The sequence below is a fragment of the Procambarus clarkii genome, chromosome 18 (genome assembly GCF_040958095.1).
Source record: "Procambarus clarkii isolate CNS0578487 chromosome 18, FALCON_Pclarkii_2.0, whole genome shotgun sequence".
In the NCBI taxonomy this organism is placed as follows: Eukaryota; Metazoa; Arthropoda; class Malacostraca; order Decapoda; family Cambaridae; genus Procambarus; species Procambarus clarkii.
Window position 1 is genome coordinate 18,616,637 of NC_091167.1, and position 25,699 is coordinate 18,642,335.

General features: G+C 41.0%; 1 protein-coding gene across 2 annotated transcripts; it reads left to right on the forward strand.

Annotated features, from left to right (window-relative positions):
* Positions 1-1,113: 1,113 nt before the first annotated feature.
* On the forward strand, positions 1,114-18,339 carry LOC123754515 (rab-like protein 2A). Of its 2 annotated transcripts, none has more exons than XM_045736982.2 (6): positions 1,114-1,595; positions 2,413-2,522; positions 6,016-6,077; positions 9,335-9,488; positions 12,273-12,370; positions 17,954-18,339. In XM_045736982.2, the coding sequence occupies exons 1-6, from the start codon at positions 1,465-1,467 to the stop codon at positions 18,053-18,055; spliced, it is 657 nt and encodes a 218-aa protein (XP_045592938.1). In that variant the 5' UTR covers positions 1,114-1,464; the 3' UTR covers positions 18,056-18,339. The 2 variants fall into 2 exon arrangements, with proteins under 2 accessions (XP_045592938.1, XP_045592939.1); XM_045736983.2 differs by having other exon boundaries at positions 1,137-1,595; positions 9,359-9,488.
* Positions 18,340-25,699: the final 7,360 nt, after the last annotated feature.

The window sequence follows — 25,699 nt, forward strand, 5'->3', positions numbered from 1 at the left end:
TCGTATTACATATGTACCTAACCGATTTATTATTAAAACTTGTTATAAGATGGTTGTATCAAAGTACCAGCCGGCAGCCAATTTCACCCTATTAGCACCCAAACCAATGATGTGGACCAGGGCCCAGTTATGTGGGCCAGTGACTAATGATGTGGGCCAGGGCCCAGTTATGTGGGCCAGTGACCAATAATGTGGACCAGGGCCCAGTAATGTGGACCAGGGCCCAGTAATGTGGACCAGTGACTAATGATGTGGACCAGCACCCAGTTATGTGGACCAGGGCCCAGTTATGTGGACCAGGGCCCAGTTATGTGGACCAGGGCCCAGTTATGTGGGCCAGTGACTAATGATGTGGACCAGGGCCCAGTTATGTGGACCAGTGACTAATGATGTGGGCCAGGGCCCAGTTATGTGGACCAGGGCCCAGTTATGTGGACCAGGGCCCAGTTATGTGGGCCAGGGCCCAGTTATGTGGACCAGGGCCCAGTTATGTGGGCCAGGGCCCAGTTATGTGGACCAGTGACTAATGATGTGGACCAGTACCCAGTTATGTGGACCAGTGACCAATGACAAGAGACCAGGGACATATGACCAATGATCAATGACGCTGGACCAATGCTTAGTAACGGTCATTAGTGACGCATGATAAGGAACCATTAACCTATGACTATAGAGACCAATGACCAGGAAGCAGTGACAAGTAACACAAACAAGGAGCAATGGTGTCAAGCTCAACAAGCCACAATGTATGATGACTGAGAACACGAGATGCTGCTTCATCCACAGGGTTATAAACCCCATGGAACCGCCTACCCGCCGAAGTAGCATATGCCAAAACCTCTGTTAAATTTTAAAATCCAACTGGAAAAAGATGATCAAGGCATATGGGGGATGTTTGACAAGCCGCCGGTTTCCTGTCCTTGTTGAGGCCACTACAGTGTTAGTGACCCTCAGGTAAATTCAGGTAACAATGACCTGTGACCAATAACCTAAGACGTGTGAAATCCGTATTTACCAATGCCCAGTGACCTGCACTGATCAATATTATCGTAATTCTTCCTTTAATTAAATGCTTTACAATTTCATTCAATAATTTACCATCATCTCTTATTTTTAACAAGTTAAATATTGCACTAGACCCTAGAGATATGGTGTATAATATCAAGTGGTGCCTTGATCGTACGTCTGGCAGCGGGAGACGCTGAGGAATGATAGCCTGGTTCAGCCATTCAATAATACATAGTCTGTATACACGGGTACACATTGCTCTATGTATATAAACACCTTTCTCAAGCCCAATGGAATACACCTCAAGTGACTAATGCTAGTTTGGGACTATTACTAGCTATACCAATTGTTCAGTAGCTCTCTCAAGTGTTGCATGGACCTCGTATCAAGTGGCCGCTGTAGTTAATATCCCGAATATCCTTATTTTTTCTTGTCTGAACAATCTTGGTGAGGAAGATGTCTGAGGAGACGTGTGAGAAGGACGCCCAGGGGGAGAACACCCAGCTGGACTACGACAAGAACACCAGCAAGGGGGAACTGGCCGTGAAGGTCATATGTCTGGGGGACAGTGCTGTCGGCAAGTCCAAGTAGGTCCTGTCCGGTTGGACTTGACTATTACCTAGTTTGACCTGTTTTTTGTGTACCTGAATTGACCTGACTGTAACTTAATTTGCCTGATTTTTACCTTAATTTGCCTGATTTTACCTTAATTTGCCTGATTTTACCTTAATTTGCCTGATTTTACCTTAATTTGCCTGATTTTACCTTAATTTGTCTGATTTTACCTTAATTTACCCAATTTTACCTTAATTTGTTTTAATTTATCTAAATTACCTGATTATACCTTAATTTACCCGATTTTACCTTAATTTACCTGATTTTACCTTAATTTACCCGATTTTACCCTAATTTACCTGATTTTACCTTAATTTCCTTTAATCTATCCAAATTACCTGATTTTACCTTAATTTATTTAAATTTACCTGATTTTTACCCTAATTTATCCAAATTTACCTAATTTTGTACTTTATTGTATTGTAACACCTTTGTGTTATCTAACCATTTTCCATTGTTTTAATGTCATTGTCGGTGAGGTCTAAATACAGTACTGTATTAGAAATACAGTACTGTATTAGAAATACAGTACTGTATTAGAAATACAGTACTGTATTCCCTCAACAACAAATATTACGAAGTCTTGAGCTGAAGTTCAGTTTTAGGTATGCCTCTCCTCTGTCATGCACACTTAATAAGAATACCGCAAGGTATTATTCGGTTAAATAAATAAAAAAAATCATAAATTGAATCTGAATTTATCCGAGAGCCGCCAGTGGCCTCTATGGGAAGAGGAAGGTGGCGGGTCGTCGAAGGTGCCACCACTAAACGTTCTTGTCTGCTTTATAGACTTGTGGAGCGGTTTCTGATGGACGGCTACCAGCACCAGCAGCTGTCCACCTTTGCTCTTACCTTGTACAGATATCGCACCAAGGTGGAAAACACAGATGTATTAGTAGGTTAGTAGTATTATCTTTATTTACATAATAATAAGAATATTTTAGTTATACAGCATACAATGCATTTTGCATGTTAAAGTGGTTTCATAGTGGGTTAAGTATATTGTTTATTATATAAAGCAGCTGGGTACATATAGTATTTTGGCCATTAGACTTTTATGGCTATAATAAAAGCTTATTACTGTATAACTTCGCTGGCTTCCTGTCCTCGTCGAGGCCACTAGTGTTTGTGGCCCTTGGGTCAAAATTTGCTATTTGTGTTTTGCCAAAGTTGTTCATAGGTATAGTGTTAGCCTTGAGAGGATAAACAGTATTAATGACTTCTATTTTTTTATTTTATTTATTTATACGTATATGCAAGAGTTCTCACATTCTTGTACTCTAAATGTAGTCTTGTTCCTAGGGAGCAAGATACAGCCCATCCTCGACAATTGACAGCACTTTGAGCAACTGTTGGGGGAACATACACGCATGATGGGCTTTTGTACCCCTAAAAGATTAACGTTTTGTACTACAGTATTATAATACGTACTTCAAGTATCGTGCTAGAAAGTGGATGGTATAGTAACTATACAACCTAACCCAATAGAACATCTCCTAGGCTCAATTAGGCAATCCTAGACCTAATGCATGTTGTCTTTGGCCTGATATAGTTCGTGTGTGTTGTTCTAGACCCTAGGAAAGTTTACAGGACTTTTGGTTGTTGCCTTTTTCAGTCTTTTAAATTTTTTAGAAGGCCATTCAGAAGTTAGATGTTGGTAAGTTAGAACTCTTGTACGTGTAGAGTACCACTGTATTCAGGTCTCGAATATCTCCAATGAAATATTTGTGCTGCTTTTTCAATCATGTTCCCCCTTTTTTTTTTTATCTTTATTTGTATTTGTTCTCAACACTTTTTATTCTTTATGCTCAATTAGTATTAAGTTCTAGATATTAATGTTTTTCTTGCCCGAAACGCATTGCGTAATAGTGGCTTTAGGCATTGTATGTACTAGCTCTATCTATATATCAATCCATTAATGTAACATCACTTGTATGTATGTACAGTACCTTACCTGAATAAACATATTTATTTATTTATTATTTATTTAAATTCATATCTAAAAGACCTTTGTATATTCCCAATTTCAGATTGATTTTCCTCTGATAAATCTAGACTTTCTGATATACAAATAATTTTTTTGTTATAAAGGTTGTTTCATTATATTTTAATGGATTGAATATGAATATGTCTTAGTACCTACTTTCCATAGTAAGAAATAATTTGTTGGCATAAAAAAGTTACTGTATCTTCATGCATAATTTCTCAAAATATTTGTATTAGTGGTTTTAGGCATAGTTTTGCCTACCTATAAATCCAACACTGTGTTTCTTTCCTTGTATGTATAGATCAGACTGATATTGATATCAATATCAACATATTGATCTGATATGTTAGATTAATGATTTTGCCAAATGTTTCTAACATTCTTAAACCTATACTATTTGCAGATGATACTACCTTTGTCTATTCTGACCCCAATCCCCTCCCATACACTAAATAATATTGTCAACAGTGAATTAAACACAAGTCCACTCTTGGATGTCAACTAACAAACTTGCATTAAACATAGAAAAAACCTTATACATTTTATTTGGTAGTAAATTGTCATATCAAATTCAGCTTCAGTTAGACGATGTTAACATTACCAATAAAAATGAGGGGAATTTCCTTGGACTATACATAGACAAGGGACTGAACTTCAGCACCCACATGCCACACAGCCAAAAAATCTAAAAAATGGTCGGTATACTGTACTTTCTAAAATCAGATATTATGTTCCCCACTCTGCTCTCCTCTCATTATACTATGCACTAATCTATTTCTATCTAACATCGGTATCTGTGCATGGGTTTTAACCACTGCAAATTACCCCAATGTTTTATGATATCACTCGGCAAAAATCTGCTATCAGAACTATAACAAACTCTGTCTTCAGACAACACACAGTCCCTCTATTTAAGTCCCTTAACATGCTAAACATACACTCCACACATTCTCATGTGCTGTCTACATGTACAAAACCTTGTTCCTAAATGCTAATTTTGATCTGAAACTTTTCCTTGATAGATGTAATAGAACCCATGTGCACCACACCAGAAATAAATCTCTCTTTGGTATTCCCAAGAGTCAAACTAAATCTGTGCAAACACTCCATGCCAATAAAAGGGCCCAGTCTTTGGAACCCACTCCCTGGTGAATTAAAAAATTGTCCAACCCACGCCCTGTTAAAAAGTAAAACCAAAAAGTACCTAATTTCATCCTCATAGTTTACTACCTTGTGCTTAAAACTCACTCTGTATCTTGTACTACCCACTTCCCCAATATTAGTACTTAAGACATACGTATATCCTTAGCAGTGTAATCATTGCTGTCAATTTATGTTGTAGTTATTTGTTGATATAAAAACCTTGCTACAATGTACCCTTTCATCTTGCCTGTTAATGTTAGATTAAAGACCTGCCCAAACGCTATGCGTGTTAGTGGCTTTGCATGAATGTAAAAATACCAATCTTACGTAATCTCACCAACCCATTGTACCTTCTTGCAAATGAATTATGTATGTATGTACTGTACTTTTGTCTAAATAAAATGTTTATGTTTTATGATAATGTAGTGTAAATTTGTCTAGGTGAAACTGAAGGGATGTCAGAGCCGCGTGTGCCGTGAAGAATGTTTTGCAAGATAAAATCCCAAGATCGTGATTTATCTAAGAAAATATTGAGGTCATACAAAGGGATTGAACCCACATCCCGGGACTTGCCAGGTACATGCAGTAGATGGTTCAGTAAGTAGTGTATGAGGCCAGGGATGCAGACTCTTTCCCATTGTATTGCCTCAATATTTTCTCAAGAATGCTTGTTTAGTGACTTGCTGCTCCCAGCCATATGCTAACTGGGCATTTTGCCCATTCACAATAAAATACAGTACAGTACCATAGACTAACTATTGTATGAATACAGTACACTGTTCACTACTGTATAATATTATGTCTTTTCTGGCATAATTTTGTTCTAGCCATTTTGAATGTGTTACTTGGCCACATATATATGATAAGTTGCCTTATACAGTAGTTCCCATAATCGGGGCAAGGAACACTGTAAGGCTTATCCAGGCCAACTACTGACTTTTACGCAGGATGCAAATTACCTAGCTTCCAAGTACTGTACATACTATTTGCTGCTAGGTGGGAACAGAGGCATCAGGTGAAAGAAAATGTGTTGAACTCTCTCTGACTTGCCCGAGGGTCAAACCCCGGGTCCTTGGTTGTGAGCCGAGGACATAGACTACTGTGCTATAGGACCCACATTGTTCAAGGTCCTAAATGAATCGGTACAATACCAGTACTGTATGATGCACCAAATAATTTAATGTGTAGCTAAAACTAACTTGCAATACTGTATTTAAATTATATACTGTACAGCATCACTGGGTTTCTTTAAATTTTTCCAGATTTTTGGGACACAGCAGGACAAGAGAGGTTTCAGACAATGCACCCGTCATACTATCATCAGGTGAATTTACAAAACAGATCATGATGTTGTACAGTACAATGTACTCCCACTTGACCTATTTTGAATGTTTGAACCCACTTTTGAATTATATTAATATTAGACTCCATTTACTGTAGCTATAAATTTGTTGTAGCTGAAGTTTCTTATTTTCTATCAAACATTAAAATGTTTTTATTACTGTAGTGAAAATGGTAGAACACAGTTTGTATACATTTTCATAAAAAAAGAACCAGTGTTGAATGTACAGTAATGAAAAGCCAGTTTCTAGGGAGTGAGCTCCAGAGGCTCCCTGAAGCTATATGGTGTCCATCTACTGTACCAGACAGCATCACCTGTGTAGTTTTAAGCCTACCAAAGACCAAAGCTTGAACCTGGCCCCCTCCCCTCCTCACAGAGGCACATGGAGTGGTGACATTTCACCACCTCACCAGAAAAGGTATCCAGAAAGTCAGCAAGTCAAAACAAACCACTGTAGAGTTTAAAAGAGACCAAAGCATCGAAACCCGCCTCATGAACTTCCCCATCTACGTCAACAAACTATCAAATCTCTCGAAACTAGTGTAAGCATGTTTGCTACCCTCCCCAACTTTCCCCCACTTGTTTGGGGGTAAAGGGGAAGTAACTTACCTCCTTTAGGAGTCTGAGCTCTCAGTTCTGGAGCAGATGTACACACAAGACCCACCATGACTACCTGGATGGGAGGGGAGGAAATCAAGTAGCCACTGAGGGTGGCCCACAAATTGGCATTATATTTGGGCCGCCTCGCATATCAACAGGACATGTTGGCCCATTTATTAGATTTGGCTTAGTCTCTTACCCTTTTCTCTGCCTCCCCCTTTTCACCTCTCCACTTTCCCAAAGATGTTATTGCATAGGTTTTATCTGCAGTAGCTTTCTCTGGCTGCTCCATTGATCATTTTTTTGCTTTCCCTGGGCTTTGCCCTCATCGGAGGCAGTCGGGTAGGGTGGAAACCTTGCCACCCTACCTTATTGGTCAATGTAGGCCCTTAGGTGGAACTGATTCTCAAGCCGTTGCACTGCCTGATGCAAGTTCATCCTCTGCTTGACATTCCAATTGCATGTAGTGGAAGGTTGGTTCTGCTCATGGTTTATGCCGGTCCTTTCACAGTTTGTCTTCTTGATGCTGCCATGACGGGGTCATGAGCATCTGGTACATTTTGTCAGCTCCTGGTCATATGATTTGTTGTCTTTTTGGGTTCTCTCTCTCTCGACCTGCAGTGGTGTTGGTTGGTCTCTTCCCTGTTCTTGGGGTTGGGTCATGCTGGTCAGGAGTCCTCCCTGACCTCCCTAGTACTGCATTATGCATTGTGGGTGGGTTGGACTTGGGTGTGGTCGAAATGGCCTTGCCCCTCTGGTGTGTGTCCTGGTTGTTCCCAATCCCAAAGCATGATTCACTGGACCTGTGAAACGTCCTCAGTTCAGGGATTGGCTAGGTTTTGTTGTAGGGTGTCAGGCTTACCACTTCATGGTTCCTTCCTGTGGCTTGAATCTGGCTCCCTGTGTGTTTAATAATTTAGCACAGGTTGTGGTGGCCTGGCTACATTTCAGAGGATCTTCTGTTTTGATACGTTGACAACTGGCCGGTGTGGGTGGCCAGTCAGTTCATGTGTCAGCTGGCCAGGGATCTGGGCCTTTTTCAGCTCACTAGGTTCGGGTTACTGGTGTACTGGAGGAAGTCCCAGTTGGTTCCATCCCAGGTTCGGACATGTCTAGGTCTCATTTGGGACTCTTAGTTGGTTTCTATCCTTGCCTCTGGATGTCTTGCTCTGCATGCAGCTGTATTGCCATCAGGTGTTGGATCAGGCCTGGGTGACTCTTGTTGGCAGAACAATTGTGCTGGAGCCTGAATTTTGCCTGTATAGTATTTCCTCTGTGCAGGGTTTGACTCTGGGCATTGTATTGGTTTCTCTGGTTCTGCACATTTCACCACTCTTGGGATCGGTGGGTTCATGCCCCATTACACACAGAAATCACAATAGCGTCAAATAAACAAATGCCCCACTCACCCTTTGTCACCTCTTGCATTACTGGCTTCCCCTTTGAGCTCTTTGGGGTTTGGTTCCATGGTACCATCCTCCTCTGTCACTTGGTTTTGGTTTTTCTCTCTGCCTCAGTTTATGGGTTTCTCCTTGGCTTGTGGTATCTTTCTACAGGCTGTCTTTTTGTGAGCGCTCTCTTCTGTCTGTAGGGTTTGGAAGCTTCAGGCTCTTCACTGGAGGTGGGGGAGGGGGATCTGTTTATTTGGCCCTAATGCTAACTAGCCACAGAAAACAAAAACTGGGGGATACCCTCCAGAAACTCTTCATTTAAATACTTCAGTGAAATGCCTGTTTCAGGAGGGAAGTGGAGGGGGGAAAGTGAATCTCCAGATTTGTTGGTTCTTTGTGGGGTTGTTCATCAGATCCAGAACTGAGATTGGAAGCTGGTCGAGTGCTGGGCCAGGGTGCCTGGTGGGGGTAATTGGTACTGCTGAGTTTTGAGCTAGTTTGTGGAGTTTTTGGTGGTTGCAAGGCTTCATTTTCTGTGAACCCTCCTGTTGTTTATAAAGCTTTGCTGACTTTCTGGAGGGTTTTGCTAGTGGGTTTTGCTAGTGGGTTGGCAAATTGTCACTTGCTTCCTTTATGAGGGTGCCAGGTTCTGGCTCCAACTCCCGTAAGGCCGAACAGGTCGTCCGTGATTGATACGACATTTTAATATGGAGCAATATCGGCAAAATAGCTTTAGGGAGCCATTGGGGCTCCTCTAGAAAGAGGCATTTCATTACATTCAATGCTGAGACTTTTTAAATAATTAAAATGTTAATGTAATCCACTGAAGGTTTTCAATTACCTTCAATTTACCTGTGTCGGGTAAGTCGGGTAATTATTTTTCATTGTTGTCAAATGCTGTATAATGAGCATGCTACTGGAATGAGCTCCTTCCATGGGATCCAATTTCCCTCCTGTACACCTAGTCCATTTGAGCAAGTGTTCACTATACTACAATTCAGTGTGCAGCACCACAATACAGTATACAGTACAGTACTGTACTGCAATACTGTATCAAATTCAATAGGTTCTTAGTTCCAACTGGAGATTCACTCCTACAGACACTAGGCAAAACTGCATCATGTACAACATGATAGTACTACAGTATGTTATTTTGTTAAGGATTCTTTAGGAAAAATATTTGCCTAATGTTAAATAATCTTCCTTGGGGTAATTACTCTGACATTAATTGCTTATCCCCTATTGCAGGTAAATGGAATTTATATTTTTCAGGCTCATGCTGCAATCTTGGTGTTTGACGGTACACGCAAAGTGACATACAAGAACCTCTCCAACTGGTATAAGGAGCTACGACAACATAGACCAGAGATTCCATGTTTCTGTGCTGTCAATAAAATCGACGGTATGTGTAGCCTTATTCAATTTGATTAGAAATACATTCAATGCTGCTATGAGCACAATAATGATATAGTTATAATAAAGAATTAATACTAATGGGGGAAGGTGATTGATAAGCCACTGGCTTCCTGTCATCATAAAGGACCACTAGAGATGGTGGCTCTAAGGCAAATACGAGTACACAATGAAACCACAATATCGTAATACAGTACAGTGTATATATGAAAAAATCTTTAGAGCAGGATTGAACCAGCATTCAGCTGTCTTGGTCGAAAGATTTTCTCAAATTTGGGTAAATACTGAAATTTATTAATACTGTATAAGAAAATTGTTTATTAGGCTTATAAAATGGATTAAATGTCTCGCTTCATGCAGGTCGGCGTTCAATCCCCGACTGTCCAAGTGGTTGGGCACCATTCCTTTCCCCGGTCCCATCCCAAATCCTTATCCTGACCCCTTCCAAGTTCCATATAGTCGAAATGGCTTGGCATATTTCCCCTGATAATTCCTTTCTCTTCCCTAATATCTTAGCATCATCAGCAAATATGTTTATATAATTCTTTATTCCTTCTGTCAGGTCGTTTATATAGACAGAGAACATTAGTGGTGCAAGAACTGACCCATGCGGTACTCACTCGTGACATATTTTTCCAGTCTGACACATTGCCTCTGATTACTGCCCCCCCCCCCCATTTTTGGTTGTTTGGAAAAATTTTCATCCATGTTAGAAGCCTCCCTGTCACTCCTCCAGTATGTTCCAATTTCCAGAATGACTTCTTATGTGTGACTCTGTTGATAGCCTTTTTGAGGTCTAGATAAATGCAGTCAAACCAACCATCTCCTTCCTGTAAAATCTATGTGGCTCTATCATTGAAACTAAATCAATTCATCACACAGGGCCTTCCAGATTGAAAACCATATTCTCACTCTGTTATTATATCATATTTCTCCAGGTGTACTGTGTTACCCATTTGGTTTAAATAATTTTTTTCCATTATTTTGGCTACTACACTTGTCAATGATACAGGTCTGTAATTAAGAGGGTCTTTCCTGCTGCCACTTTTGTAGATTGAAACTATGTTTTCCATATATCTGCTAGGACTCCTTTTTCCATATATCTGCTAGGACTCCTTTTTCCATATATCTGCTAGGACTCCTTTTTCCATATATCTGCTAGGACTCCTGTACACAGAGATGACTGAAATATCAATTGAAGTTGAACGCTGAGCTTGTGTGTGCATTCTCTCAGAACCCGTGATGAAACTTCATTTGGGCCAACTGCTATATTCCTACTTAGCTTTTTGAGCATTTTTTTCCACTTTGCCTCGAGACTGCTCTATGTTCTCTGGAAGTGTCTGGGTTTCTGAAAATTTCATTTTGCACAAACACTTATTGGAACTGTTTGTTTAATCCTTTTCATTATCTGTGAATCTGTTTCCCATTTTCAACCTTTGAATTTTATCCTTTACCTGCAGTTTGCTTTTAATGAATTTATAGAATAAGTCTGGTTCTGTTTGACATTTGTCTGCTATCCCTCTCTCAAAACTTCTCTCTCCTTTCTCACTGCCATGTAGTTTTATTTACTTCTTTGTATTGCTGGTATATTTGAGGGTGTGGACTCTTCCTATATTGACTCAATTTTTGTGTCTTTTGATCTCTGGCCCTCTCACAGTTTCTATTAAACCAATCATGTTTCCTAGGTCTGCATTTTTGCTTTGGTATAAAATTTGTTGTGCCTTTATCATATATTTCACAAAACTTGACATGCATCTCATTTACTTCCTTGTCTAACAGCAAGTCGTTGCAATCAAATTTATTAAAGAACTTTCTAAGTTCCACATAGTGTCCTATCTTGAAATCAGTTTTTTTAACTGCTTAGTTTTCCTTATCCTATTCTAGATTATATTATAACACATTGCTTACTTTATTTCCAAAAGCACATGAGCACTTGCCCAAAGGAAAAGGGCACTGAATGTTGAATCTCTTTCTTTCTTGGTGAATATCAAATCCAACACTGAAGGAACATCCCCTTCCTCATTCTTATAGCTTCTTTAATATGTTGATACATGACAGTCTCCAGGATGAGGTTAACGAATCTACCAGTCCAAAAGTCCTCCATTCTTGCTTCGTAAGTTCCTCTTGCTCCCTTCTCCTCACTAACAAGGAGGGCGGGGGGGGGGGAAAGGTGGGACAAACGGGTTTGTACTAGTTTCATAAAGTTTCTTTCGTTTGTTTATATTGTTGGGAGGAATTCTTTTGCAAGTTTTGAGGCTGCAGTCTCGCTTCTAACCAGCAGCGGTCTGTTTTGTCTTGCTGGCTTTGAGTGCCTTCCCCACTGGGGGCAGATATGAATAAATTCATAGAAGTTTTTTCATTCATGCCACTGCTCTCTTTGCCTTTCTAGAGTGGAGCCAGATTCTGGCTTGTGGTTCCTGGTAGGTAAAAAAGAACTTCTTGACTGATGCCACCTAGTAGTTTGGCACTATATCACCACACTAGCTTCAGGGAGCCACAAACGAGCTCTCCCAGACAGGTGGAGAAACACAGGTCTAGAGTCAAGACAAAAGTTCAAATCAAATGGTAATAAAATGGCAATATACAGTAATAAGTAGCCAAAAAATGTAGAATACTCATTAAACCAGAATCCTTAGTAAGCCTGAACAAGTCCAGTCAGAATTAAGCAGTTTGAGCAAGGGATTAAAGTTTTTAATGGTGAGGGGATGTTCTTAAAAAATGTCCAGTGAAAGTTATTGGATAATTTATGCACTATTTTGATCATGTGTTTCAGAAAATGAAGATATTGCAGGAAAGAGTTTTGCTTTCCCAGAGAAGAACAACATCCCAATGTACTATGTGTCGGCCTCAAGTGGCACTAATGTTGTTAAGGTAAGAATCCCTGGGTGTGAGATGCTCAGTTGTAGGGATACAAAGTGATAGGCGATCTAAATATGGTTGAAGTCGGATCCTAGCTGCATGAGCTGTGTATTGAAAATGAGTTTGATCCAGGATAGCCTCTGAATATGTTGATGATGTAGCACTGAGGACACAATTTACCATATCTCTAAAATTATGGTCTTTATAGTAAGGCCTTATATTTTTCACTCTTAATTGTGCTTTTTTGTATCTTGGCTCATGATATGGAGTACTGCATACATACTGTATTATCTTTCTAAGATAAATAACTCGTGTACTTCATAGACTAATCAAATTACTGTACTCCTAATGGTATGAAGAAAACAATTATAAATGTAAAACCTATGAACAAAATAAAACAGTAGTAACACATAGAATGAGAGTTCCATGGATAGGAACTCTCGTGTGTTATGAGTCTTGGCAGAAGCCAACTGACACATGCAGCACCAGGCAAGTTAGTGAGGCAGGTGCCCTTGCCCAAAACATAAAGAAAGATAAACAATCGTTCTATGCCTATATAAGAGGGAAAACTAAAACAAAGGACTCGGTTGAACCCTAAATAGATGAGACTAACCAAGTTATAATGGATGATAAAAGGGCAGCAAACACACTAAATGATTATTTTACATCAGTGTTCACATTCGAAAGGTTGGATGACATCCCATCACCCACACACATGTTTGAAGAGGGGAGGAGAAGGAATTTAGGAATATACCTGTGACATGCAAAATAATTAGAAAGAACATTGACAGACTAAAAGACTCTAAAGCCCCAAGTGTGGATGGAATCCAATTCAAAGTCTTAAAGAACTGGCAGAAGAACTATGCCTACTGCTGAAACTACTTTTCAGAACATCTCTGGACCAAGGGGTAGTTCCCCCTAGATTGGAAATGTGCAAATGTCAGCCCTATTTTCAAAAGAGGCAGAAAAAGCTCAGCAGAAAACTACTGGCTGATGAGCTTGACATCTGCAGGCTCATGGAGAAAATCCTCAAGTGGAGGGGGGGGGGGGGAATCATTTACCATCTTTCAAGATGGTGAGTGATGGCTTTTCAAGATGGTGGAAAAACAAGCAGCGAGCCACAAGCAGGTCCTAGTGGTATGCAGGCAAAACGTAGGAGAGAGAGTACCCCAGAAAAGTCATCACTGCCTGATGTTATAATGGAAGGGGACTCCCCTTCCAAACACTAACACCTCTCCTCCTCACTGTCATCCATATGCCAGCAAGAGTCCTCATTCATGGTAAGATATACATACAGGACTGTATTGTAGCTATTACAAAATGAGTGTTACTTGGTATAGAATGTATTTTTAAGTTAATATTTTTGGGGTGTGGAACGGATTAATTCAGTTTGCATTGTTTCGTATGGGAAAATTTGTTTCGACCTACGAATTTTCGACTAACGACCCATCTCTGGGAACGGATTAAATTCGTAAGTCGAGGCCCCATGTATAAGGAATAGAAGATAATGGTTCAACTGTATAAATCTCTGGTGCACCCTCATTTGGATTACTGTATCCAAGCATGGCGACCTCATTTTCAGAAGGACATAGCTGCTCTGGAGAAGGTGCAACACCGGGCAACAAAGGTCATTCCAGAGCCAAGTCATCTCTTGTATTAGGACCGCTTGAGGGCCACAGGGGTAACAACACTGCAAACCAGGCATGACAGGACGGATCACATTGAAACTTTTAAAATGCTGAACAAATTAGAGGATGTTGATCTGGATATTTTCTACAGAAGGTCAAATGAAACACTGTTATGGCCACTTTGGGCCAGTAACTGGGTTCTTGCTGTTATAACCTCTTCTATATCCAACCCCAAGTCGGTGGTAAGCTTTCAAGAACTGGCTGTGTCAGGTATTAGTGCAAAGATTAAAAGGGTAAACAATACACTATTACACCTTCACCAATATATTAACACTTTCACCAATATATATTAACACCTTCACCACTATATATATATTATATTAAAGTATTACTACATGTATTTACAATGACACTTCAACTCGGGACACAATACATCGGCAGTGTTCATCAATCCCGGTGAATCCACTTTCCAGATACACGTCGTCCACACCTAATGGTAAACACCGGTGAGTTCACCTTCTTCAACATGGGCCAGTCCACACACACCACAAACCGTGGCAGGGGGTTTCAGCAATACACTGACAGGGGTCTCAAACAATCACATACAGGGGTAGCCAGCATCCTGGCAGAAGTCTCTAGCAGCTCGCGAACAGTACTTCTCAACAGCTGCACCACTGTCGTCCCATAACTCTTCCTGGCCAATCCCGGGTACGTCGGGCCATCCAACATTGCATAAACCAGCAGCTAACACACTGCTATAACTGATGGCAGCCACTTTGCCCTCTCACAGAAGCAAGTCAAGAGTTCTTGGACTGCCCAAGGTGAACTGCCCTCCTCGACGCAATCGCCTCCTTATGTCACCTCTGTGAACATAAAACGTCATTAGCTAGACAGATAGTACGCTGGGTGATCCTAGGATAACGCCCTTCTACCAGGAAATTGACATAGTAAATTGTAGCCACAACCTAGATGACGATCTCGATACACCACACACCAGAGGTCATCATCATTGACCTCCTCTTCTAACTGAGGCAGGAAACCAGAGCCTTTCACCGATACCTTGCCACCACCAACAGATGGCGTTGTCTGCGTAGCACCCAATACTGGGAAGCTGGAGTGCAGACCCATAGATGGCGCTGAAATTGCCTCTCCATACTCCAGTGACGGTGTCGATACAGTAACAAACACAAACAAGGAGCAATGGTTTCAAGCTCAACAAGCCACAATGTACGACTGAGAACAGGAGATGCTTTTTCACCCACAGGGTTATTAACTCATGGAACCGGCTTCCTGCCAAAACCATAATTGCCAAAACTGTGTTAAGTTTTAAAATATACCAGGAAAAGATCATCAAGGCAAATGGGGAAACCTCTGACATCCGACAAGCCGCCAGCTTCTCATCCTCATCAAGGCCACTAGGGTTAGTGGCCCTCAGGTAAATCAGGTGGTGGGCTGGGCCACCATTTGTTGGCAGCTGGTTAAGTTAGTGCTAGAGTTGTTTATGCCTTGTGTCCTCATATTAATTTCTCCTTTCAAGCACTGGCTTTTCTTTCATCTTTCTGGTATGCATTCCTCAGCTTCGGAAAGATCTCTAGTCCCCAAGCTTCCCGCACCTCGTACATGGTGGTAGATTCATGTTCTACCTCCTAGTAGGTCTGTGGGGATCTTGGAGGCCTGGTACAGTATTTAGGCACAGTGGTAAGAGCCTGTAAACACAGGAGAAACTAGCAAGTGGGGCATCCCAGAAATGTACAGTACTGTAGTGTACAATATACTATACTGTTTATATAATATACTAAATTATAATATATTGTTCTTGTGTTTGTTCAGATTTTGAGAGAATGGTGCATTATTGGACAACAGATCATTTGATAGGTTGTTCCTCTATATTCACTAACCTTTGCATAGTTATAATCAATGTATTGTTACGGGAACTTAAAAGTACAGTACAGTATAATCTTTTTGTTAACGATGAGTCACAATAACATGGCCGAAGACATGATTAAACCACACACCAGAAGATGAAGAAACGGTGACATTTCGGTTCGTCCTGGACCATTATTGACCTGATATGACTTGATAAGGGTCCAGGACAGACCGAAACATCGTCGTTTCTTAATCTTCTGGTGTAGTGTTTGTTCTTCATAATCTTTTTGTTGTCATGGAAATGTGAAATGAAAGAAATATTCATTAATGTTTAAGTGTTAAATGGAATTAAGTTCAGTAATACAGTAACATTAACCTTGAATATCTTAAAGGTAAATATTTGAAGAAGACAAATTTTTGTATTTTTCATACACTTAATTACTGTACTGTAAAATGCTAACACTGCAGTTATGTTTGCTCTAACAGAGATATTTTCTTTGTAAATATTTTTTAGTAATATTACTTTGTACAGCAAAGTATTTTATAAATGACTTTCTAAGTTATAGACTTGTAATGTAATGTTTGGTTTTTATTTTAACTATAGTGACGTCTTTCTTGAATGGAACTCATTCTGACATAGGTTCGGATGCAACAGAGGATCCTTTCTAGCCATAAGGTTGTGATGTGTGTTGCAACAGAGGATCCTTTCTAGTCATAAGGTTGTGATGTGTGTTGCAACAGAGGATCCTTTCTAGCCATAAGGTTGTGATGTGTGTTGCAACAGAGGATCCTTTCTAGCCATAAGGTTGTGATGTGTGTTGCAACAGAGGATCCTTTCTAGCCATAAGGTTGTGATGTGTGTTGCAACAGAGGATCCTTTCTAGCCATAAGGTTGTGATGTGTGTTGCAACAGAGGATCCTTTCTAGTCATAAGGTTGTGATGTGTGTTGCAACAGAGGATCCTTTCTAGTCATAAGGTTGTGATGTGTGTTGCAACAGAGGATCCTTTCTAGCCATAAGGTTGTGATGTGTGTTGCAACAGAGGATCCTTTCTAGCCATAAGGTTGTGATGTGTGTTGCAACAGAGGATCCTTTCTAGCCATAAGGTTGTGATGTGTGTTGCAACAGAGGATCCTTTCTAGTCATAAGGTTGTGATGTGTGTTGCAACAGAAAATAATGGATATCTTTTGATGAAATAAGTTTGTGTATTCACTTGACCAGAATGTGGTGCTAACAAAATGTAAAACTTGCATGAAAATATTAGTTTATACATTATGAATTTGCCTTCCCCAAGTGATTTTCATATGAAAGTACAGTATGCCAAAAAGCATGTTTCATCATTTTCACTACTTAAAAAAATTATTACTTAAGGCAGGGAGCCGGTCGGCCGAGCGGACAGCACGCTGGACTTGTGATCCTGTGGTCCTGGGTTCGATCCCAGGCGCCGGCAAGAAACAATGGGCAGAGTTTCTTTCACCCTATGCCCCTGTTACCTAGCAGTAAAATAGGTACCTGGGTGTTAGTCAGCTGTCACTGGCTGCTTCCTGGGGGGTGGAGGCCTGGTCGAGGACCGGGCCGCGGGGACACTAAAGCCCCGAAATCATCTCAAGATAACCTCAAGGAAGGCATAAAGTAGCACAAAAACAGCAAAGCTTCTATGTAATGAAATAGCTTTTTGATGCAGATAGTCTGGTGCAAACTGATTCATTGGAGTTAGATGTGACTGTACTGTATTGTCATATTTCTTGAAATAGTTATATAGAAATGTGGCTGACTGCAGTGATGGCAGAATATTCGGTTAAAGTTTTGAACTACTCATGTGCTAATGTATCCCTTCCATTGCTGGATGGCCTAACAACCAGCAAGTACATTTTAGTTCTGGATTTAGTCCAAAACTAATGGAAACTCTTAGTGTATATACACTAATTGGGGGTCTACAGTATACAGTATTAACTAAATTATACTATGTAGCTGAACTGTGAGTGTTAAGGGTAACTCCCATCTTGGGTTTCTCCCATGTAAACATATAGACATTGCATGTTGTTAACCAGCATTGCATTAAAGACTGATCTAATCCAGAACTGTATTCTTTTTTAACAGATGTTCAAGGATGCCATAAATGCTGCTTTCCAGTACAAGAAGAACCCAACAGATGTCACTGACCAAATCATGGAAGAACTGGAGATGGACATGAATTTATAAAGCAAGAATATTTCTGTACAAAAAATCCTCATCCAATGTTACTGAGGGGTCTCCATGGAGGAAATGGAAATGGACATGCCAAGTGTGTGTGTGTGTGTGTGTGTGTGTCATTATATATACTGTGCTGTATACATGTACTGTATGTGTTATGTGTGTATATATTTGTCACGCCATTGCAATGAAATCACAATGGCATGATATATCAATGAAAATCATATAGACAGACAGACAAATACTTGGCACTTAGGTAATTACTTAAGAAGCACATCAACAAACTGGAAAGGCTGTAAAGACATGCAACTAAATGGCTCCTAGAACCGAAGGACAAGAGCTATGAAGAGAGGTTAGAGGCATTAAATGCACCAAAACTAGAAGATGGAAGAAAAAGAGGGGATATGATCAGTACATACAAAATAGTAACGAAAATGATTAAAATTGATAGGGAAGAATTCCTGAAACTTCAAGAACAAGAGGTCATTGATTTAAACTTACTAAACAAAGCTACTGAAGAAATATAAGAAAATTTACTTTGGCAAACAGAGTGGTAGACGGTTGGAACAAGTTAAGTGAGAAGGTGGTGGAGGCCAGAACCGTTGGTAGTTTCAAAGCGTTATATGACAGAGTGCTGGGAAGACGGGACACCACGAGCGTAGCTCTCATCCTGTAACTACACTTAGGTAATTAAATACATACACACACAGTATATATATATATATAATTAATAAATTGTTAATTATTGAGGCAGAAACTTTCCAGCACAAGGAGACTGTAGCAGACATCACTGATTAAATAATGGAAGAACTGGAAGTGGATGTGAATTTACATCCTCTGTGTTCTTGTTGCTTTAACAAAATCCAGGTCCTGAGTACACTATACGTGCAGAAATCATGGTTACACATTTGTCCTAATTGTGAATTTCTAGTTTTGTATAACTTTATTAGTAACTAGATATAGAATTTTAAATTTAGAGGAACCCTGAGTTGAGAGTTGACTTTAATTGTAGACAGTGTATTACCTGTAAGGGTTTGTCAGATCTCAGAAATACACACGACTACTCCTTATAAAGGATGAACATGGTGATAAGGTTGAGGTCAGGTGGCATGAGGCTGGGTGGGGTGAGGTCAGTGAGATAAAGGTGAGACACATGAGGAATTATTTATTACTATATTTATGAAGTATTTATTAAGCAAAAGTGGCAGCAATGCTGATTTTCCTTCAATTCTGCTAATGATGTTACAGCGTGTGATGGCTGAAGACTATACACTGACTCCAAATTTTGTTTTCTTCTTTGATGATGAGTTTAGCATCCCTGAGGTTCACGAGGTGTTGCTTCCTGTGTGAGACACATTTATTGTTGATGTAATTGACATAGCAGGCATGCATGAATTTACCTGAAAGTTCCATCTCTAGTGGCCTTGATAGGGACAGGAAGCTGGCAGCTTGTTGAAGGTCTCCTTTGAACAGAAGTACAGTACAGTATTGACTTGGCATTTATGGCTTCTGCAGGTAAATGATTGAATGGGTTTATATCCCTGTGGGTGAGAAATATGTTTGGAAGTTCTTGCTTTCACAGGAGAAACATTATCACAAATTTAGGTCCATTCTTATCTTGGTATTTCTTCACTTTCTTTCTGCTCTTCACTACTGTAAATAGAATTGGTTGAGTATCAATTTCTGATAGTACATGAGGCTGCCAGGTTTTGAACTGGAGTATGGTACAATCATACACGAAACAGTTTGACAAAGTTCGTTTTCCCAATTGTCTAATCTGTGTATGTCATTTGGTTAGGTTAGGTTAGGTTGGTTCGGGTTACATTGGGTTAAGTTGAGTAAGGTAAGATATGTTATCAAATCAGCTGGTGAACTGTATTGTGTATGATGTGACTTGTATCCATTTAACTTCTGGCTAACTAGGCACAAGTTGAGCATGCTATCTGCTAACTGACTGGTCAGTGGTTTAATCCCTGCAGAAGTTGTGTGTACTGTATTGTAATTTGTCATTTCTCTACATTGTATATATAATATCAGTATTAAGATTTGTTTGTTAAAATGTTTCCTTAACTTTATTTTATATTGATCTCATTATATTTAGTTGAGTAGCATATAATGTGTGGTTATGTTGTAGCAAAGTTGGGACTGCAGTTCAGGGTAACAAATGCTAAGTGAAGTGTTGTAGCTGCATATCAAGGCAAAGCTGTCTATCAAGGGGGGGGGGGGGACCTTCAACAAGCCGCCGGCTTCCTGTCCTTGTCGAGGCTACTAGGGTCAGTGGCCCTCGGGTAAATCACGTAAATGTAATGGTAAGTAGGTTTTGTATTGCCATGATGTGCAGTGTTTGTTTTCATTCAGCCATCGACGCTCCTAGTACCAAATGACATTCAATAACAGTGTGGGCTAATGCATATTGTTAGGTAAGATTACGTTATGTTTGGTTCAGATAGGTAGGTTAGTTTAGGATTTGATTGGTTATGTTAGATATAAATTAGTTATGTTTGGCATGTAGTAGTTATATTAGGTAGAGTAAGCATAGTAGGCCAGACAATTTTTTTTTGGTAATAAAAGCATGCAGAGCTTGTGGCTGGTAGCAAGGCATGTTATGTATACATTTATTTATTTATTTATTTATTTATTTATATACAAGAAGGTACATTGGGTTTGTGAGAATACATAGCATGGTATTTACAATCTTGTAAAGCCACTAGTACGCGCAGAGTTTTGGGCAGGTCCTTAATCTAACAGATAATTTTAAGTAGGAAAATTCTAGCAGAATTAATAAAATAACAGATACATTGCAAGAAAAAAATGAGATGAGAGAGATTAGTAAGTACAGTATATTAAAGCACATTGGCACAAAGCACATATTAAAGCATACATTGTTCTTGGGTCCCATGTAAATGTTTTTGTTTTGTTTTTATTAGCCAAGTGCACATGTTTTTCTCTAAATTAGTAGTACAGTACCTTATGGTCTTGTATCCAAATTATGCAGTGCCATATGGGCGGTATCGATGCACGTTGGTGAATGTAAGGTCAACCATCATTTTGTAATACTGTACTAAGGTATACAGCAGTTACTTTATGACTTGTTTTGACTTACTGTACAGTAGCAGTTTTGAATGTGGCCAGGTACTAGACGTTGTTCACTCAAGCAAGCCCTGTGGGACCTGTGGAAGAGTTGTTAGTGCAGTTAGGTCACAGCCTAAAAGTGCCGAGTTGTTGTTCCAGCAATTGAACAAAAACGTTTGGGCAACATTTCCTTTTACCTGATGCTCCTGTTCACCAGTCACTAGGGACCTGGAAGTTAGGCAAGTGTTGTGAGTAGCATTCTGGGGAAGGTCAGTAGTTGACCTGGGGGGATGATCTAGATAAACCTAAGAAGCTTCCTGTCCCTGACTGTGGCAAACCAATCCGTCCAAATGCTGTTGATAATCAAATATTAAACAAAACTGTTATTATTAGTATCTAAAATTAAGGATTATCAATTTAAGCATTTTTTTGTATATTTATCATTTCAAACCCTCACCCCTTACTACAAATTTGAAATAGGTATTTGAGGATTTATGTATGTATTGTACAGTAAAGTATTTTAGGCACCATTTATGGTTTGTTGTTATTTAAATAACCATATATTTTGTAACTTGCAATCTCATCCTGGAATCTAGTGAATGATAAGGAGTGTTAATAACGAGACACATTTTCTGGGACTCTGGCTCCCTGAAGCAGTCTTGCTGAGATTGCTCCATTCTAAATGGTCACATGAGCTGCGGAAGTTCTGTTTAGCCTGCTGGGGACCAATTACTATTTACCCAGCCCCTCACAGAGGCACAGGGAGTGAGTGACAAGTTGCCACCCTACTGGGAAAGCATCCAGAAAGTCAGCAAAGCCTTACAGACAACTGAAAACACAGAAAGCAAAGCCTCAAAAACCACCATAGAACTCCGCAAGCAATAAACACTGAACAAGGGATTCACCAAAACTAACTTGAAACGCATTAGTGCCAGTCACCACCAGGCGGCCCAGCCCCTGCACGCAGCCAACTCCCTTGGTCTGTTTCTGATGTGGTGGAATGTTCTACAGGTAGTAGTCCGGTCTGCCAGTTGTGGGCAAGCCTGTTACCTAGCAGTAAATAGGTACCTGGGTGTTAGTCAGCTGTCACGGGCTGCTTCCTGGGGGTGGAGGCCTGTTCGAGGACCGGGCCGCAGGGACACTGAAAGCCCCGAGATCATCTCAAGATAACCCTCTCTGTTTTAAGCTAAGTGCCAGCCATCCTTAGATTTGGTTTGTCATGTGGTGGCCATTTGTATTTTCTTTAATTTTAGTATTAGATGCACGTTCATGTTTTATGTGAGGCTTGTTGTATGGGCTTGGCTTTTGTTGTGCTTTGGGTTGCATGCACTCATGGCTGCCCTCCCAGGGTGCTGCCAAGAGAAAACCACCATGCAGTATTGACACCTCATTGGTGCCGTTCTGCAAGTTGCCTCGTGCGTTGTCAAGTCAGGTTTGCTCATGCTGTTCCTGGACTATCCTGGTCCCTTGACCAGGTATTGGTCTTTATATCCTGGCCTCAGTTTATGGTTCGCCTTTGGGTCGTGATATCTTTGTCAAGGCTTTGTTTTTGTTGGCCTCTGGCAAAAGGAATGAGGAACTTCAGGCACTTCTTTGGAGGTAGGAGTTCTGTTTTTTGGCCCTGGTGGGTTGAGTGTTTGTTTGCAGCCTTCTTATTTTTTGGTGAAGAATGAGTCGGCTGGCTCAAGCATCAGTTACCAAAGGAGGGGTCCTTTGGTAACCGATTCTTGGTTGGTTAGCTTGGGGGTGCATCATTTGACCTCTGGCGGCTCTTTGCTGCTTCCTGCTGGCTATTGGTTTTATCTCAATGGATGCCTTGTTGGCTGACCCTGTTTGCTCAGTTCCCTGTTCCAAGGTTCACATTCTCATGACTGTGCAGTCATTATATCTAGTCAGCCTGCAGTCTACCCTCAGGCCCACGATGTTCGTAATTATGCAGCTTGGCTGCAGCCAACATGTTCTTAGCTGATATTCAGGCACGGGGGTTTTGGAGTTCTGATGAGGTTCTGGTGGCCCGATATTAATCGATGTTTCTGGTTCCAGCAGGTCATGTGTTGCTTTGGGCCTTGTCTCCCAGCCAGAGTTCTCTTCTTCATGCCTGGCTGCCTCTCCTCCTCCCTCCTGGTGAGTCCTGTTTTTGTTCTCTGTAGTTAGCTGTAAAGCTTTGCTGACTTTTTTATACTTTCCCAGTTGGTTGGCAAATTATCACTCCCTGCACGTCTGTGAGGGGGAGGGCCAGACTCTAGCTCTGGTCCCTGGGGGCCAAACAGAACTCCTCAACTGATGTGACCTTTTAGCATGGAGGCATCTCAGCAAGACAGCTTTAGCGAACTACTGGGGTTCTACCAGTGATATTACATTCAATATTAATTTTTTAGAATAACATATTTTCTATTTATAAATAAACTATAACTTTATGAAAGTTTTATTCATTTGTTAATGTTCAAAATTCCAGTCAGAATACCAATGCTGAATGTAATGAAATGCCTCATTCTGGGTGAACCCCAGTGGTTCCCTGAAATTATCTTGCCGAGATGGGTCCCAGCCGGTCCGTCTAATTACCACAAGCTACACAAGCTTCAGAAAGCTTCCTGGCAATACGTTAGTAATGAATAAATATGATATGTTAAGTTAGGCTGACCTAACCTAACCTAACCTAACCTAACCTAACCTAACCTAACCTAACCTAACCTAACCGAAGCTTGGATCGTCGACTTGATTTGGCGTCACCAGCTTTTTATTTTCGTCTAATTTCTTTATAAAAAGATACTTTTTCAGATTAAAATTATGTTTTTTCGTGTTGTACATTCAGCACCAACATTATAATGAGTAAATATATCAGTATTTATTCATTACTAACGTATTGCCAGGAAGCTTTCTGAAGCTTGTGTAGCTTGTGGTAATTAGACGGACCGGTCCCAACTACTAGGTCGCATCAGCTGTGCAGTTCTCTTGGATTACAAGGGACCAGCACAAGAATCTGGCCTTCCCTCACAGAAGCATAGGGCGTGGGTGACACACTGCCGCCCCACCGAGCAAGTATCCAGAACAGCCAACCACTGTAGACCACTGCTGGGTTCAAGGAGACGGAAGCATCAAAAATGCAGAAATGAGCTCCCTCAACAATGTAAACAAATGATCGAATCTCTTGAAACAGGTGTGTGTGTGTGCTCGTTTGGCCCACCCATCCCAGTAGTTGGGGGAGGAAGGGAGGGGCTTTTCCATTGGCCAGTGTCATCAGTTTGGAGCAGATGCGTAGATGAAAAGACCCCAATTCGATGACCTGGGGGGACTTGGAAGGAACCAGGGCTCACCTAGAAATGCCTCATCTAGAGGCGTTTCAATACATTCAACACTGGGTTTCTAGGGAGTTCCTTGTGGCTCCCTGAAGCTAACTACCCAAGGAGAAAAAAGGAAGGAAAAAGGGCTCACTAGGAAGGTGGAGAAGCAGAAGGCAGTCGGAGCCAACTCGAGACCTCAGGTTGAGAGAGACACCCAAGGCAACACAGGCACATAGAGACCTGGGAACACGTACTGAGCTAACAGAACCCTGTTTCAAATAGTAACTTAACCTCTAAAACCCCACACCCGAATATCAGCCCAGGACATAGGGAAAACCCCCTACAAGAGCGGCGTACTTGCAAACAATGATGGTAGACAGCAAGTTGGCTAAACTTTAACACTACGGACAACCTGAGAGACGTAAGCCTTGGAACAGGGAACAAAGGAAACTGAATTTAGCCACCCAGCATCCATCAAGGCAAAATCAGTGGCATGAAGGTAGTGGTGGAGAGCTACCACTAGGCGCCACACATGATGCATCCCTCGCCAAACTAACCAAGAATTCATAACCAAGGGAACCCTGCCGACTCATTCTTCGTCAGAAAAGGAGACGGCTGCAGGTGCGCATAATTCTCCCCGGGACCAAAAGAACAAACCTCTGGAGCATGAGCCTCCCTGACCCTACAACTGGAGGAAAGTGGCAATAAGAAAAAGAGCCTTAGAAACGGAATCTCGAACCAAAGTGGACGCCATAAACCGAGAAGAAAAATGGGAATGCAGTCCAAGGACAATGCGGACTCAAGTGGCCAGTAAGTAATTATCAAAAGAAGGCACCAAGCCGGGAAGGTTATGTAGCATCAAGTGGCAAGGTGACAACTTCCTTAGGAAAGAGGAGCCAAGAAGGCCAAAGACCAAGCCTAATCTAGAAACTGGACCAAGACAGCCTGTTGACATGGGCACCATCTGCAGTCAAGCCCAGAAGGCAAAAGAATGTATTGTCCGGTAGCCAGGAAGACTCTGGAACTTCATATCGCAGCCAGTAACACCCAAACTCAAGAGAGACAGGGATCATCATAGAGGCAAACTCTGGGTCTCACAGGAGGTACTGGAAGATATCCTCCCGAGTCACCGACGGCGGAGACCCGAGAGGAAGGGAACCCCAAGCTCCCGACGCTCCCGACAGGCTGAGTGGCACATGGAACTTGAATACCTGGGGAGGCTGCAATAAGGTCAAACTCATAAAGGAGGGAGATACGAAAACCCTCCTTAGAAGCAAAAAGGTCCTCGCCAGACAGGACA

Excerpts from the sequence above, each read along its gene's own strand:
- LOC123754515 (XM_045736982.2), top strand. The coding sequence starts at position 1,465 with ATGTCTGAGGAGACGTGTGAGAAGGACGCCCAGGGGGAGAACACCCAG. Across the intron at positions 6,078-9,334 it reads ACCCGTCATACTATCATCAG|GTAAATGGAATTTATATTTT; the intron begins GTGAATTTACAA and ends CCCCTATTGCAG. Across the intron at positions 12,371-17,953 it reads GTGGCACTAATGTTGTTAAG|ATGTTCAAGGATGCCATAAA; the intron begins GTAAGAATCCCT and ends CTTTTTTAACAG.